Raw genomic sequence first — 16,394 nt, forward strand, 5'->3', positions numbered from 1 at the left:
ACATTTCTGGACAGTGCAGTCCTCATTTCACAGACTTACACAGTACTGAAGTGCTAGGTAGTATAAATATATTGCAACAAGCCCACTCTAAAATATAAGCACACCCCCCCCCCTCCGAAGAAGTGAATCATTTGGTATAGACCAAGGGTCTCTACACTTTTCTGTACAAGGGCGACATTGTATAATTTACAGAGGGCCAAAATAATCCCCATCAGCGTCCTCCTTACATCAGGGTTTCCATCAGGGTCCCACCTTCCATTGGGGTCCCCATCATCAGAGTCCCCAGCAGGGTCCTACCTTACATTAGAGTCCCCCCTTTAAATCAGAGTACCCATTAAAGTTCCACCTTAAATCAGGGTCCTCATCTACATAGTCCTATCTTAAATCAGGGTCCCCATCAGAATCCTGTCTTACATCTAGGACCCCCTCAAATTAGGGTTCCCATCAAAGCCCCCCTTTACATCAGGGTTCCCTCAGAGTCCTGCCTACAAAGTCCCCCGGTCTAGACAATTCACAAATAATCTACTAGTTCATGCACATTGGGGTGGGCGTAATGGTACTTGGGGCTTTCTGTGTGGTCTGCACTGGATTCAGTGATAAACCTTTAAAGGCCATGCTGTCACCGAAGTAAAGGTATACTACAGGCTCAGCATCCGGGACAACTGACAAGAATGTCGGCTGTGCTTACAGACACTTAACTTTTTAAAACATTTTTTTTTTCTTTTTTTATGAAAAACACATAAAATTAAATTCACTCTTGATGGTGCTCCAACAGAGGACTCTGAACCAGACAGATACATGTCTGAGAAGAGTCACTGGGATGCACCAACTCGATCTTGAGATTAAAAAGATTTCCACATCTGAACCTCCTAGATTCCTAAGTATGGCCAGGCTATATAAACTAAGAGCATACTGTCTAACCAAAAAAAACTTTTTTCACACATTCTTTGGGGTTCATGCAAATGATTAGATGCATATTAGATACCGGCTGAACACCTGAACCTCCTTGATTTGCACAATACATTTTTCAGATGCAAGACTATTTTCAAAAACACTTTGAGTGTACTGCACAATCTCACAAACAATTTTTAGAAGCCTGGATGTATCTGGACAGCAGATGGCAGCACAACATATCTAAAACTTAAAATGCAAATATCAACGGAAGCTTCCAAAATTTTACTAGGATATAAATGTATCTAAAAATATTGCCCAACTATCACTCTGATATGTAATGTGTAATTACCCTTTATCAATCACTCATGAAAAGGACAGCTGGTATACAGTACATACAGATGTTCTATCTTAAACAACAACTCCACCCTAAAATTTTAAATAATTTTTGCAATTTACCATTATTAAAACACAAAACTCCTCCGAAATTGTCAAGTTCTACTAATATGATTGGCTCACTATTTTTTGTTTAAGGAAGTCACTGCAATAGAATGCTTTAGTAGCTACAATAGAGAAGCAGGTAAGAGTCTGTAATATAGTTCCCAGAAATCCTTGGAATGCATATAGATAAACAGGATAGAATTTTTCTTGTCAAATTGGAAGTGTCTGCATCCATTTGGATGTGATTTCCCTTTGGGGTTATCTTACCAAAAATTAAATTTTGTTGCAGGGGATGCTCAAAATCTGATTTGTATCTTAGTGCAGACTTCTAGGAAAACCAGTAAGCCAATCACTAAAGCAAGAGGTGTTCTGTACATCATCTGTGTACAGAACATCTTCAGGTAGCCATATTGCATTTTACAGAAAATGACAGTTCTGCAGATTGAAAAAAGAAAGATAATTTTTAACAACATTCAATTACAATAGGACTTGAATTGCAATTGTATACGCTATATTATTATTTTTTTATTTGCCAATTTTTTTTTTCTGTGAAAGTGGAGTTACCCTTTAAATTTAAATTGTAATTTAAGAAAAGATCAAAAGTAGGACAGGATTTGGCTTCATTGCTTTTCATGTTTTAGACAATAAGCGGATCGGAATCCGTCGGACTATTTGATCGTGTGTTGGCGCCAGCAGACTTTTTTTCCCCAAAAGTCTGACGGACCTAGAAATAAAACATGTTTCAAATCTGTCCGACGGACTCGGCTTTCTAGCATGCAAACCGTTCGTCTGTGTGCTAGTCCGACGGACCAAATACGACGCAAGGGCAGCTATTGGCTGCTGGCTATTGAACTTCCTTGTTTAGTCCTGTTTACGTCATCACGTCAAAATGAACAGACTTTCGAACGGACTTAGTCCAGTCGTGTGTGGCCAAGTCCATTTGTTCAGAAAGTCTGTCGGGAAGACCGTCGGACCTAGTCTATCGAAAAGTCTGGTCGTGTGTACGCAGCATTATTGTAAGCATCATCAGAGAACAGGAGCTGACACAAACGAGTTCACGTATCTAAGCCCAGCAAACTATGATGGCCCCCTAAAACACACAGTGATTTCCCACCTACAGTTCTCCGTTCTGAAGTGAGCAAATATGATGATCTAAAAAGGTAATACAACAGATAGAATATTTGCTTTTTCTGGCGCTGTGCTAGTTTCAATCGGTTTCCCCACAATCATTTATTTAGTTACTTAAATCATTCCAGTTTAGTCTAGGGAACAGGATAAGGTGTAAAAACTCAGATTATTTCTCTCTCGAGCCATGTCCCACCAGCTCTGCCACTGCTCTGTAAGCTGTGACCGGCTCCAATTGCACTTCAACCTCCTAAATTTATAATATCCTAATATCCCTGTTGTATGTGATAATACTTAGGCTCCTCCCACAGACTTAAGCTTTGGGCAAAGGTGGAGAGTGCTGGAGCATAGAATCAGGTAAGTGAAACAACCTTTTGGGTAATCCCCTTGACATAACAAGCAACACCTAACGTTTCCTAAAGAAAAACAAAAAAAGTTCCAACCCCCTCCTTGTACTGTATCTATCCTGCCTAACCTTTATATATAAAAAAAAAAGGTGTGTGTACCTACCTATTTTTATTCCCCCATGGTCCCGGTCACAGGATCCAGCAGCTCTGGATCTCCTGTGCCAGAGAGCAGCTGCTGCAGAAGGGAGCGCCAACAACGGCTGCGTCATGGAAGCCATAGTTGCGTGCTCCCTCACAAAGAGCTGCTGAAGCTGCTGAATCACGTGACAGAACCGAAGCGGTTAAAAAAAAATTATAAGTACACAGATCACTGTAAGGGTGAATTTTTTTTTTTTTTTAATACCTGGGGTTGGGGTTTAATTTTCTGCAACACACACTGAAGCCATAAAAAATAAAGGCAAATATACTCCGCGCAGTGTACAAAACTTATGCTCATGTTGATTTTAGTTGCCCTCAAAATTTCTACATAAAAAGTGTTACTAAACCCACAACAGTAGTATCAGTCTGTATATGCAATAAAGCATGCTTGTTATACTCACTGTGGAACCTAAGGGGTTAATCCACATTGTGTAAAAAGTCTGTTTGACCTGGTCTTCTCTGATCCTCCCCTTCTTCCACAGTCCCCAATCCATCTCCTGATAGTACAAAGCCTTTGGAGTCATTCTGCACATGCTAAGTTTGGTGTGTATCGCTAGTTCTTTTTTTCTTGGGAGGGTGCATGTGACCAGCACAGGGCCAATCAGCACTGTCCAGACAGAGGGCCAGGGATCATGTAGCCTCATAGGACACTCAGAGAAGAATGAAAACTCCTCCTACAAGCTTTAACCAGACATTGATAGAAGTCATGTGACTGCTATATACTGCTGATGAGAAAATGTATTTAGCATATTTACTAAAATAATTGCATTTCCATGTTCTGTGTACTGTGAGAGACCAGATATAGTGAATGCAGGGTCCTGGGTTTAGTAACACTTTAAGTTAATACAACATATTTGCAACTTTTTCTCCACTGTACATCACCAATAGGGACAAATCTTAAGTACAATGCAGCCGTAGTGACCACCGAGAAAGACTTAAATGTTATAAAGTAATTCCTCACCCTGAACCCTCGGTGCAGACGGTCTTTCATAATGCCAATAAATTCTTTATAGCTTAATTGATCATCTCTGTCAACATCAAAGATCTTAAACACAGTGTTCACCAAGTGCGGAGACAGCTTCAGGCCTGTAGCTACATATACGGCACGCTTGAACTCATCTGTGGAGAAAGCACATCAAAAGAATAAAGGCAATCCTTATAAGAGGAAAAGCTCCCATCTTGTTTTGTTATTGAGCGTTCTTAAATCCTAATTGGTCATGGAGGAGAAATATGACACACGACACAAACAACACCATTCTGAGGGTAGAGGTAGATATGTTTACTATATAAGCATACCATACACAGCTCTTCTCTCTTTTAGTTTAGAAGCAACTGGCGTCTGATAGAGAACTACACCATAACCCTTCCACACTACAGTGGGGTCCTGCACAGTGCAGAATCCCTATGTCCTCTGCTACCTACAGCTAAACTCCAAAACAGATTAAAAAAAAAAAGAGAAAGGAATCAAATTCGGGGCAGCATTGTATTTATTAATACATCATTAAATGTAGTTTTAACCACATCAGCCTCAGTGACGTACCTGTACATTATCTGCTTGAAGAGATTATACTGAGCTTTAATGTAAAAGCGATCTTAGTGGCTAATTAGCCGCTGGATCACTTTTACAGGAGGGGAAATGCCTGGGAAGGTCCTGAATGTCCCCAATCATGTCTATGGTCTAAGAAACTGGAAGCGATGAGTATGTTACCGGCCTTTGAAAGCATTGGATCTAACTGATGTTGGTTTGATCTGATGCTTTTAAGGGCAGAGGAGAGATCTCTTAAAATAGAGTACCTGTCACTGTCCATGCCATCACAAGGTGTATTGTTCATCCCTTGTGATAGCAATAGTGTTGATAAAAAAAAAATTCAAAAGACATTGTAAAAATAAAAATAATAAAAAAAATTCTCCACACAGAAGTTGGCTATCTTTGGGGACTTTTTGTCTGATTTCTTACTATTTATATGAATCATTTTTAATTATCTGTTTATTGCACTTCACATTTATGTATCATGAATGAAATTTTTCACACATTGTTTTATGGAATGGCACTTTATAAATTGAATTAAATTTATATGAATTATTGTTTGTATAATTCACACTGTTTTCATTATGAATTACACTAGATCAATATTTATGGTATAAAGCTGTGAGATTTAAAGGTGCAGCGCATCTGTTTTTTTTTTTATTATTCATTTTTTATATGTATTGCTGATGGTTTTATATAGATTTTTAAATTTTTTATGAAGATTTATGTAATTTTAGGGGGACAGCGCACCTATAATATGATTGAAATTGTACTTGCACGTCTTGTATCTGGACTCTGATTTAGGTACAGCAGTCCTTATTTGTCACCCAGCGCAGGAATATTTTTTCCCTTTATTTATACCATAGCTAGATATCTATCTATCTATCTATCTATCTATATATATATATATATATATATATAAGCACTATGTAGAATGCATGCATAGCAGGTATTTGACCATGGACAATGGGGTATCTTGTGATTGAAGATACTGTGTACAGATTAAAGCAAGCCAGCTGAAATGTCATTTTATGACTGTTTTTATATGTGATATAAATAAAGTTGATACTACAATTTTTCTTTTTAAGATAAATTGTTTATGGATTGCATATTGCCTTGCAAGTCTCATGGGAAATGAATATGTCTACATTGCGCCCATCTAAAGGTTATCTTTGGGACGAGTTCTATTTTTATATTTGATAAAAAAACTTAGTTCATTATATGTTTACATATTTTCCAGAGATATGTGAATGGAGAGACTACAAGTCCCATCCATCCCTGTGGTAGATGCATAGGTCTCTCAATGGCACAGGAGGGTGTTGATGTCAATGCACTCCTAAGTCCAATGATACTCCCTCCAGCTCCATAACTGAAGGAGGCTAGAGGAATAGTCTGCAGAAACCTGTGCATTGCATCCGCTGTCCACTAATCATGATTGCTTTATTCATGACGACTTTACTCAATATAGGTGTATTTATGGATTTTTTTGTAAACAGGTAGAACGCGCGCTCAAAACAGAAAAAGAAAAAGCATACATTCTGATTGTTTTTTTTTTAGTGACATCATAGTCTCTCACCTTGGCCAATTGATCGATTTGCAAAGTTGTACATTTGCATTGCAATGGCAAAATCTTCTAGATTGTTGAGAAACTGGAAGAAGGATCTAAAGTCATCAAACGAGATTCCCTGAGAAGCAGAGCAGAAAGCCAAGGTTAGTTCCTAATGATTTTATCTAGATAAGTAGATGAAAGTATCAGCAGGCGATGAATAAAAGTCATTTAGAAGGTTGTAATATGCAACCTGATATTTCCTGTACCAAACTGAACTTTCTGATCTCTCTGCACTGCAGCCAGTGAAATAACATAATGCAATGCTTCCAGGCTTCAGTAATTTAGCACTGCTGGCTGCATCAGCTCACTGAATTCCAGGTATGGATATTTTTGCTTAGGTACGTTGGTCCATCTTGGACTTATGTAGGTATGCATTTTCCATACCTTACTGATCCCCCTGACACCTGGATATCACTGAAGTAGGCACCACTACAGTGGTTGCTCATTTGTCAGTCTATATTTCAAAAATAAAATAAAAATAGAGCACCATTTTATTAAAACACTTTACTAAATAAAAACCTTACATGTCTTAAAAAAAGAAATAATTTATCTATATATTATATATGTATATGTATGTATATATATATATATATATATATATATATATATATATATATATGCAAATGATTCATAGGGGTATATTTCTGGCACTGCGAATGTGACTTTCAAAAAACATTCAGGTGGTTAATCATTTACCTGCCTTGAATATTTGCTGACTGTCACATTCACTGCTTTATATACCGTATTTATTGGCGTATAACACGCACTTTTCTCCCCTTAAAATCAGGAGAAAATCGCGGGTGCGTGTTATACGCCGATCCTCTGCGATTTCTAAGCAATTTTGAGCCTCTGGGCGGCTTTCAGCTGCCTTCGGATCTTCTCGCGGCTTTCGGCCGCCTTCGGCCATTCTTGGCGGTTTTCCGAAAGCCGCCAAGAATGGCTGAACGCGGCAGAAAGCCGTGAGAAGAGCCATAGGCGGCCGCAAGCAGCGAGAAGGGCCAAAGAACTACCGGGCGCCGCCGAGATACACAGGACATCTTGGCGCCATTTTTAAAAATAAAATCTGCAATTAACACAAGGGGACAATGATGCACAAGGCTGCAATGATAGACAGGCTGCCATGATGGACAGGCTGCAGGACAAGGCTGCAATGATGGACAGGCTGCAGGACAAGGCTGCAACGATGGACAGGTTCCATGACAAGGCTGCAATGATGGACAGGCTGCATGACAAGGCTGCAATGATGGACAGGCTGCATGACAAGGCTGCAATGATGGACAGGCTGCAGGACAAGGCTGCAACGATGGACAGGCTCCATGACAAGGCTGCAATGATGGACAGGCTGCATGACAAGGCTGCAATGATGGACAGGCTGCATGACAAGGCTGCAATGATGGACAGGCTGCATGACAAGGCTGCAATGATGGACAGGCTGCATGACAAGGCTACAATGATGGACAGGCTGCAGGACAAGGCTGCAATGATGGACAGGCTGCAGGACAAGGCTGCAATGATGGACAGGCTGCAGGACAAGGCTGCAAATGACACTTACAAGGCTTCAGATGGACACTGATAAGGCTGCATTGATGGGCATATAAATCTAAGTTTTTTTTCCTTAAATTTCCCTCCTAAAAGTTTTTTTCCTTAAAATTCCCTCCTAAACTTGGGCTGCGTGTTATACGCCAATAAATATGGTATATGCTTTATAAGGTTACTGCCAAGTTTACTGACATATGCTTACACTGCTAAATTTGGACTGGGCATTAATAGCCCTTGGTCAAGAAAGGGTTAACTCTTTAATCTGCCAATCTTAATCGACCATAAAATAGAATGTATATGTTGGGTGGAATGATCTTTCAGTGTATTACTGTCATTACCAGATCAAGGCAATTCAGCTCACTTCATTTTAATGCACAGCTTTTGATGCAGGTTTTTTAGCTCATTTAGCACACTGTAAAACGGAAAATTGTATACTCACCTTTCCGTAATTTTCCTTTCCTGACGCATCCCATGGCAGCACACACAGTGGGTTGTGACTCCACCTCCACAACCTGATAGGACTGGTTAGCTATAAGACTTGAAGAGGAGTCCACCGTTGCATTCTCAGTAACTATCACCTTAGAGGGGTGGGATCCTGTGTGCTGCCATGGGATGCGTCAGGAAAGGAAAATTACGGAAAGGTGAGTATACAATTTTCCGTTTTCCTGACGCATCATGGCAGCACACACAGTGGGAAATAACTCGCTACATGGGAGGGTGCCTTTTAGAAGTTTTTTATTTACTCAAGTACAGGATATGGATGAGTTTGATTGAATAATTGATCTCCCGAACTCAACCGTAGTTAATTGAGCCGGGTCTATTCTATAGTGTGATATGAATGTGGTTTTTGATGACCAAGTTGCTGCCTTGCAAATAGTCTCTGGTGATACTCTGTTGTACGCTGCCCATGAGGTCGCCATCGCTCTCGTTGAATGCGCTTTCAGGTTTTCCGGTATTGGAAGGTGTTGAACTAAATATGCTTTCTTGATGACTTTAATCAACCATGAGGATATTGTTCTTGAAGAAGCCGCTTGACCTTTTTTGGCGCCATGCGGAATGACTAGGAGGTTTTCTGACTTCCTGAATGGAGCGGTAGCCTCCAGGTAGGCGGATATTGCAGACTTTACGTCCAGAGGGTGTGGATTTCCATCTGTGTTGAGAAAAACGGGAAGATTGATCTCCGGATTAAAGTGGAAGCTAGATGCTACCTTTGGCACAAACCGTTCCGAAGGTCTGAGTACGACCCTGTCTGGGAAAAAAACTAGGTGTGGTTCTTTGATTAGTAGAGCTTGCAGCTCGGAGACCCTTTTGGCCGATGTGATTGCAACTAGAAACGATAGTTTTAGTGTCAAGTCCCATAGGGATATTGATCCCCCCGTCGAGAAAGGTTCTTTGGTTAAAGCTTCCAGGACAATCGATAGGTCCCAGGTCGGAAAAATTGGTTTTCTAGGAGGCCTTATTTTTAGGCATGCTTTCTGAAACTGAATGATGAGGGGGTTTAAAGCCCACTTGATTCCTGTCATTGCGGATATGGCAGAGACGTGAACTTTTAAAGTGCTTGACCTTAAGCCTTTCTCTAGGCCTAGTTGTAGGAATTCTAACACCTGAGAGACTGATGGAGAAAGGGGATTCCAGGACTGTAGTTGGGCTATTGCAGAAAATCTTTTCCAAATCTTATTATATATGTTGTTTGTCGATTTCTTCCTTGCTTGTTGTAAGGTGGATATTACTCTTAATGAACAACCCTGATCTAGTAACCTTTCCCTTTCAGTTTCCAAGCCGTCAGGTGTAGTCGCTCTGGTGACAGGTGTAGAAATTTCCCCTGTGAGAGCAGGTCTGGGAACAGCGGAAGTGGGAGAGGCTCTTCTGTGTTCAATTGCAGGATGGTCGGAAACCATGGTCTTCTGGGCCAGAAGGGCAACACTGCTATTACCGTGGAAGACGAAGTCCTCAGTCTGGCCAGAAACCTGGCTATCAAGGGCACCGGAGGGAATATGTAACCTAGGCGAAATTCCCAAGGATGGTGGAGACAGTCGATCCCTGTTGCTGCTGGATAGGCGGTCCTTGCTAAGAAACGAGTACATTTGCGATTCGCTGGAGTCGCTGCCAGATCTATATCGGGAACACCCCATTTGTGTGTCAGAAGAGTAAAGGCCTTGTGACTGAGAGACCACTCGTTGTTTGAGATAAATATTCGACTTAGATCGTCCGCGAGTTGGTTGTGAATTGCGGGTATACTGCCTTCAGATCCGTCAGGTAGACTTGAGCCCACTCGATTATAGGTCGTACCTCCTGCATTAGGACTTTGCTTCTGGTGCCCCCTTGCCTGTGGACATAATTCACAGCCACTGTGTTGTCCATACGCAGGAGGACACTCTTCCCTGAAAGGAGGGGACTGAAAGTTAGAAGTGCTTGCCATGCAGCCCTGAGTTCTAGAACATTTGAGACTATCCCCTGTGGACAGAAGGACCAGCGGCCCTGTGCTCCCCGATCTAGATGATACGCTCCCCAGCCAAGGTAACTGGCATCTGACGTTACTATTTCTGGGAGTGGATGAACGATGGGACGACGGCGAGTTAAATTGCTGGTTTGAGTCCACCAACGTACTGACTCCTTGACTGCTCTGGTGATTGTTATTTGTTGTGACATTGACACCCCGTTCCATTGTTTTAGGAACGAATTCTGGAATACCCTGGAGTTCCATTGAGACCACTGAACCATTAGAAAGGTTGATGACATTGAGCCCAGAACACTTAAGCATTTTCTTGCAGATAGGTGGTCTACTGATAGTAGCTTTCTCACTTTGCGGATAAGAGGATAAAGTTTCTCCTGGGGGAGCCCTACTGTGTTGGATCTGGTGTCCAATTCGGCTCCTAGAAAGACCATCTTCTGTACTGGGACCAGGCTGCTCTTCCTCCAGTTCACTATCCACCCGAATCGCTGGAGCGTGGAAATCAGAATTGAACGATGTCGTAGAAGTGTTTCTCGACTGTCTGCTAGAAGAAGAATATCGTTGAGATAGTGTAGGACTCTTAGACCTCTTTCTCTCAATAGTGCTATAACCGGAAGTAACACCTTTGTGAAGGTCCTGGGCGCCGTTGATATCCCAAATGGGAGGCTTTTGAATTGAAAGTGTTGCCTGCCTATCGCAAAGCGTAGGTACTTTTGAAAGGTTTGATGCACTGGAATGTGTAGATAAGCGTCGGATAAATCGACCGAGAGCATCCAATCTTTCTCCCCTATTGCTAGTAATATTGATTGGAGACTCTCCATCCTGAATGATTCGACTAGAATCATTTGGTTTAACTTCTTTAAATCCAACACGGGTCTCAGGTCTCCTGTTTTCTTTGACACCAAGAAAAGGGGAGAGTAAAACCCCTGTCCTCTCTGCTCCTGTGGAACTTCTATGATTGCTTGCTTCTGGAGCAACTCCATAATGTATATGACCAAAAGCTTTCACTTCAGGCGCGAAAAGGGTAGTTTGGTAGATTTGTAGTGTTTTTTTGGCGGTTTTCGCTTGAATTTCCACCTGTGACCTTGCTGAATGGTGGATATCGCCCAGGGTTCTTTTATTTTGTCTATCCAAGTTTGGGCAAATAGCCTCAGCCTCGCACCAACTATTGCGGGCTGGGCATGCGTGGCATCAAAAAGATTTTTGTTGGTCTCCCGGCACGGTTGTCTTCGATTTTTGGACTCTCACAAAAGAGGGTTGTGTGCTTCGCCAATTCCGTTTGAATTCTTTCCCGGGTCTATAAGACCTTACGTCCCGGTACCTTTCCGGAAGGTGACGTCTGAAGGGCGGATTTTTCTGTTGTTTGGATCTTCTGTCCGACGGTATTAGACCCGATTTTCCCCCCGTGACCTTTGATATTGCGGAATCTAATTTTGAACCAAAAAGGTTAGTGCCGTCATAAGGGATCTTACACCAGCTGGATTTGGAAGTCGCATCAGCAACCCAAGGTTTTAGCCAGAGAGCCCTTCTGGAAGTTACTGAGGCCAGCATTGCTCTTGCTGAGGACCGAATAACGTCCACCGCCGCCTCCGCTACAAAATCACCCGCAAGGCTGAGTTCCTGCAGTGCTGAAATGATTTTGTCTTGGTCTGCTGCTTCTGCGATTAATTTTTCAACTCCAGATGTCCAGGAGGTGATGGCTCTGCCGACCGCTGCTAGAGCGATTGCAGGCCTACAGGCCCCCCCCCGCTGCTGAGTAGGCTTTCTTAAGGTCGAGATCGATTTTGCGATCCATCACATCTTTAAAGGTTACGGCGTCTTCTATTGGTAGGGTAACATGGCGCGCTAAGCGCATCAGTGAGGAGTCTACCACGGTAGCGGAGATAAGAGGGTTCACTGCTGGCTCTTTTAGGGGATAGAGCTTCGCTAATCTGTTGTTTAAGCCGGATTTCTTTTCTGGTTTTTGCCATTCATCTCTTATGAGCTCCTCTAGCTCTTCGATAAAGGGGAAGACCTCAGGGTCTTTTTTTAGGTTAGGGAAGTATTTCCTTAACTTAGGCGGGACATCTCTCTCTTCCTCCCAACCGATCGCTTCCTTAACCGATTTCACAAAAGGGTTTATTAATGCAAAGTCGAAAACTGTAGGGGTCAGGGGATCCTCATCCTCTGGGGAGTCATCTGGATCCTGAGGGGAATGAGAGGTTGAGGCTGAGTTAGATGACCTGATTGGATCATAAGCTGTCACCTGTAGGATTGTTTCCTTAACTGAGTCTCTTATAATATTGGAGGCTTCTCTAGCGTCAGCTTCCTTGTCTCGAGTTGCTTCCTCCAGACAGATTTGGCAAACAAGCTTACTAGGTAATGCTTGCGCTCCACAGACCCAGCAGGTATTAACCGCAGGACGGGTATGGTGTTCCTCTCGATGTGAGGATGGCGGTTCTCTGTGATGACGGGAAGACCTTGACCGACTTCGCCGAGAGTGAGAGTGTCTTGAGGGGGAACGTTCCTTTCTTTTAGAATGGGATGACCCCGAAGACCTGCCAGAGCTACCAAAATGAAAGGTATTAGTGGCAGTGCTCTCTTTTCCTCCTCTTCACTACTTACCAATCCATACGCCCCCTTACCTTGCAGTTCTAGGATGGTCTACTAAGGCAGTGGTCTCCATGGGAAGAATAGAGTACACCTGTGACCAGAGGTTTTCAGTATAAGAGCCAATGCAGAGTATGGGCAGAAGGTGCAGCACATAAATGAATGGCAAAGTGCATAAAGATTAAAGAAAAGAGGCTTACCAGAGTTCAGGAGGACTTGTCCTGCAAGGCAGCAGGCTGTGTGCAGAGATCAGGATGGTAGATGGCGTGGAAAGTACAAGCAGCACTTCCAAACGAAATTGACATTTTTTAAATAGCCCGCCGTCGCTGGAGGAGTGACGTCACCGCCGCGCATGCGCACTGGCCGCCTGCGCCGTCCTGCGCCATCTTGGATGCTGGCAAATGCAGAGGGCAAGGGGAAAACGTCACTTCCTGAGCGCCGATCGTCCGGACGGAACCGCTATGATGGAAAGATCACAGCGCCGTGGAACTACAGGGCTCAGCGTGCCCAGTTGGGGGAAAAAAAAGGAGAGAAAAAAAAAAAAGGATGAGAAAAAAACTGAGGACTGAAAACAGAAGGTAGGCAGAAAAATGAGACATGCTGGGGAGCACGACAGATAGGAAGGGGGAGACCGCTGTAAACATTACAACCTTTTTAAGGTTTTCCCTTTTAAAAGCCCACTGCTTTGTAATTTTTTTGCCCCTGAGACCACCAGAGTGGGGCTCCCTGCGTTATGGCTCATTTAGAGACCGTACGGACAGGGACTTCCAGGTAGGAGAGGCTGAACCTAGCTGGGGTGGTGCGGTAAGGGGTTCCATGCTAACCGAACTCGAAACGTAATGTCCCATACAGGTGAGGAAAAAAAGGAGAATGCAACGGTGGACTCCTCTTCAAGTCTTATAGCTAACCAGTCCTATCAGGTTGTGGAGGCGGAGTCACAACCCACTGTGTGTGCTGCCATGATGCGTCAGGAAATAGTTCTAAAGCATTTTATTACATTTTGAGCATGACTCCACACCGAAACCAAACACAGATTTTTTTTTTTTTGTTCCTTAGAAAATGATAGGTGTAGATTGAGATCCACATGAAATATAAGGAACATTAGTAAAACCTGCTTGACAAAACTTAAACCACTTTCCACCCGCACTATAGCCGAATGACAGCTACAGTGTGGGCTTTCAGTGTCGGGAGGGCATCAAAAGCACTCCCGTTATCGCACTGCTCGCACTCAGCAGGCGTGTACTGTGATCAGCGAGTCCTTTGGACTCAGCTGATCACAGAACAGGGTAAAGGGCCAATCACAGTGGGCCAATCACAGCTGATCAGGAAGTAAACAGGATCCAGGTAAAAATGTCAGTCTCTTTTTGATTCTTTAGCAAAAAATTAAAAACCCAGCGGTGATTAAATACCACCAAAAGTAAACTCTATTTTTGTAAAAAAATTATAACAATTTTGTTTGGGTACGGTGTTGCATGACCGCACGCACAATTCAAGTCAAGTCAAACTTTATTGTCATTCTACTACACGTAAGAACATACAGTAGAATGGAATTTCGTATCTCACAGGGCCTTCGTGCTACATAAATAAATATACAGAGAATAAAAACACCAATAAAAGAAAACCTATACACATCTGGGAAGTCTTTGTAGCAGCAAGTGTTTATAAAAGCATCTAGTGCATATTCAAGATTAAAAAGGTGGGGACGTGAGACGTTCCTGGTCACAAAATATATATATATATATATATATATATATATATATATATATATATAAATAAATATATATGCATATATATATATATATATATATATATATATATATATATATATATATATATATATATATATATATATATAAATAATTTTTTTAAGACATATAAGGTTTTTATTTAGTAAAGTGTTATAAAATAATAATAAAATGGGGCTCTATTTTTATTTTACGTTGGCTGGAGAAAAGCAGAGCGCTGGTCATTTCGGGATATGAGTAGTTTTTGTGAAGGTGTTTGGTTCTGCATCTCAAACCGTGCATAAAAATAGTTGAGTGCATCCGAGAGAGAAGTATCATAATTGTCATTCAAAGTATAACAGCGCTGAAAGTGGAAAATTGGTCAGGGCAGGAAGGGGATTTAAGTGTCCAGTAGGCAAGTGGTTCAAGAAGTTCACCTTTTGAAAAAAAGAATGAATGCACATTTTTTGCAGATAAAAAATGTGCATTTATTATAATTTTTTTCTAAGAAGCCTGCAGAGCATTTCACTTGCGATCAGCATATCGTGGGTGCAATCTCAGGCTCCTGCAGACTCTCAGCAGGAAGAATCAATGAATTACCAGAATGCTCACCAGCACCCTCAGAGTTCAGTTAAAACTACAAGCTGTTAGCCGCAATGGCTGGCAGTACTTGTACTGTATCCATTCACGGGGAAAAAAAAAAGACTAATCTCTGGGCTGCTTCAGTTACTGACTGTAATCTAGAGGGGGAGCAGGAATTTAAATTTAAAGGATTTAGTTAAAGCCTGTGGACTCTGCAATACTGTTGCATCCATTGTTATTGCATCATTGAACATTGCATCACTAATATTAATTTGGCAGTTGACATTAAGTGTATTTTTCCAGTATTAAATGTTTCACGTTTCATTTTTTGTATTAAATGTTTCACGTGCATCAAAGTAGCATTGTTTAACACGGTGTGCAATGAGGAGCATGCACTAGGTGTAATAGACTGCTGGGTTTATTTGATACTGTATATGGCGAAATACAGTATTTTTCAGTATTTCGTGGAGTTAAGTTCCAGCTTCCATTGCCTCCTGGGTTGTCTGTTAGTAACATCTCTGAACCTGAATTTCCAGGCACCTGGCATGCCCAATAAGGTCCATTCTTCTTCTGGAATGTTTATTTCACTATATAGTATGAAGAATGCAGCAGGTAGGTTGGGAACATCCAAAATTTAAGTTGGCGGCAACTGCTTTAGGGAGCGCCTTGATTCCTAGAAGATGCCTGGGTACAGTGGGTTCTATCTACAACTGAAATATGGGTGAATCCTTTTTAAATAAACCATTTCATACTTTTAGTGTGATCTCTTTTTAATTCCACTTCCAGACTGAACTAAAACTGTGATTTCTCCATCCGGTAAGTAGGGTTAAATGTGGAAGGACTGAAGAGATGTTTAACTAAACATGTATTTTCATCATTTACAAGCCAGGGAGAGAAAAAAATAAAACTTTAAAGGCAGTTTAAAAATAGTGTTTACTTACATGAAAGGCATGCTGGGTCAACATGTAAGCAAACACATTGTTAACATTCTGACTCGGATAGACGAGCCAGGCTCGACAAAGAACATGCTATGCCCAGCAAATCATTAGACATAAAAGCTGATACAACAACCAACAAAACCAGTAAATAACCACACATAGAATGTCATTTATCAAAACTGGAGCAGCCAGAATCTTTAGCAGCTGTGCATTGCAACCAATTGGCTTCTAGCTTTTATTTTCAAATCTTAAAGCAAAAAAACTAGCAAAACTTTGAAAAATTAAACCCATCGATTTAACAATTTTCCAAAATAGTTACATTTAATGCCGCGTACACACGTTCAAACAATCCGGTGGAAAAGTCCGGTGGACTCAAGTCCGCCGGACAATTCGCCCATGTGTAGGCTCCGGCGGACTTTTTTTTACCCAAA

General features: G+C 41.7%; 1 protein-coding gene across 6 annotated transcripts in view; it reads right to left on the bottom strand.

Annotated features, from left to right (window-relative positions):
- Positions 1 to 16,394, bottom strand: part of MICU3 (mitochondrial calcium uptake 3) — a 278,268-nt gene that overhangs the window by 12,821 nt on the left and 249,053 nt on the right. For all 6 annotated transcript variants that reach the window (XM_077477416.1, XM_077477411.1, XM_077477414.1 and 3 more), the window contains 2 exons: positions 6,107 to 6,215; positions 3,964 to 4,121 (listed from right to left, as the gene is read on the bottom strand). In XM_077477416.1, the coding sequence (XP_077333542.1) occupies positions 3,964 to 4,121; positions 6,107 to 6,215 (267 nt within the window). The remainder of the gene's footprint in view (positions 1 to 3,963; positions 4,122 to 6,106; positions 6,216 to 16,394) is intronic.

The sequence above is a fragment of the Lithobates pipiens genome, unplaced genomic scaffold, assembly GCF_037356315.1.
Source record: "Lithobates pipiens isolate NorthernLeopardFrog02 unplaced genomic scaffold, aLitPip1_a1.2 Scaffold_13, whole genome shotgun sequence".
NCBI classification, from domain to species: domain Eukaryota; kingdom Metazoa; phylum Chordata; class Amphibia; order Anura; family Ranidae; genus Lithobates; species Lithobates pipiens.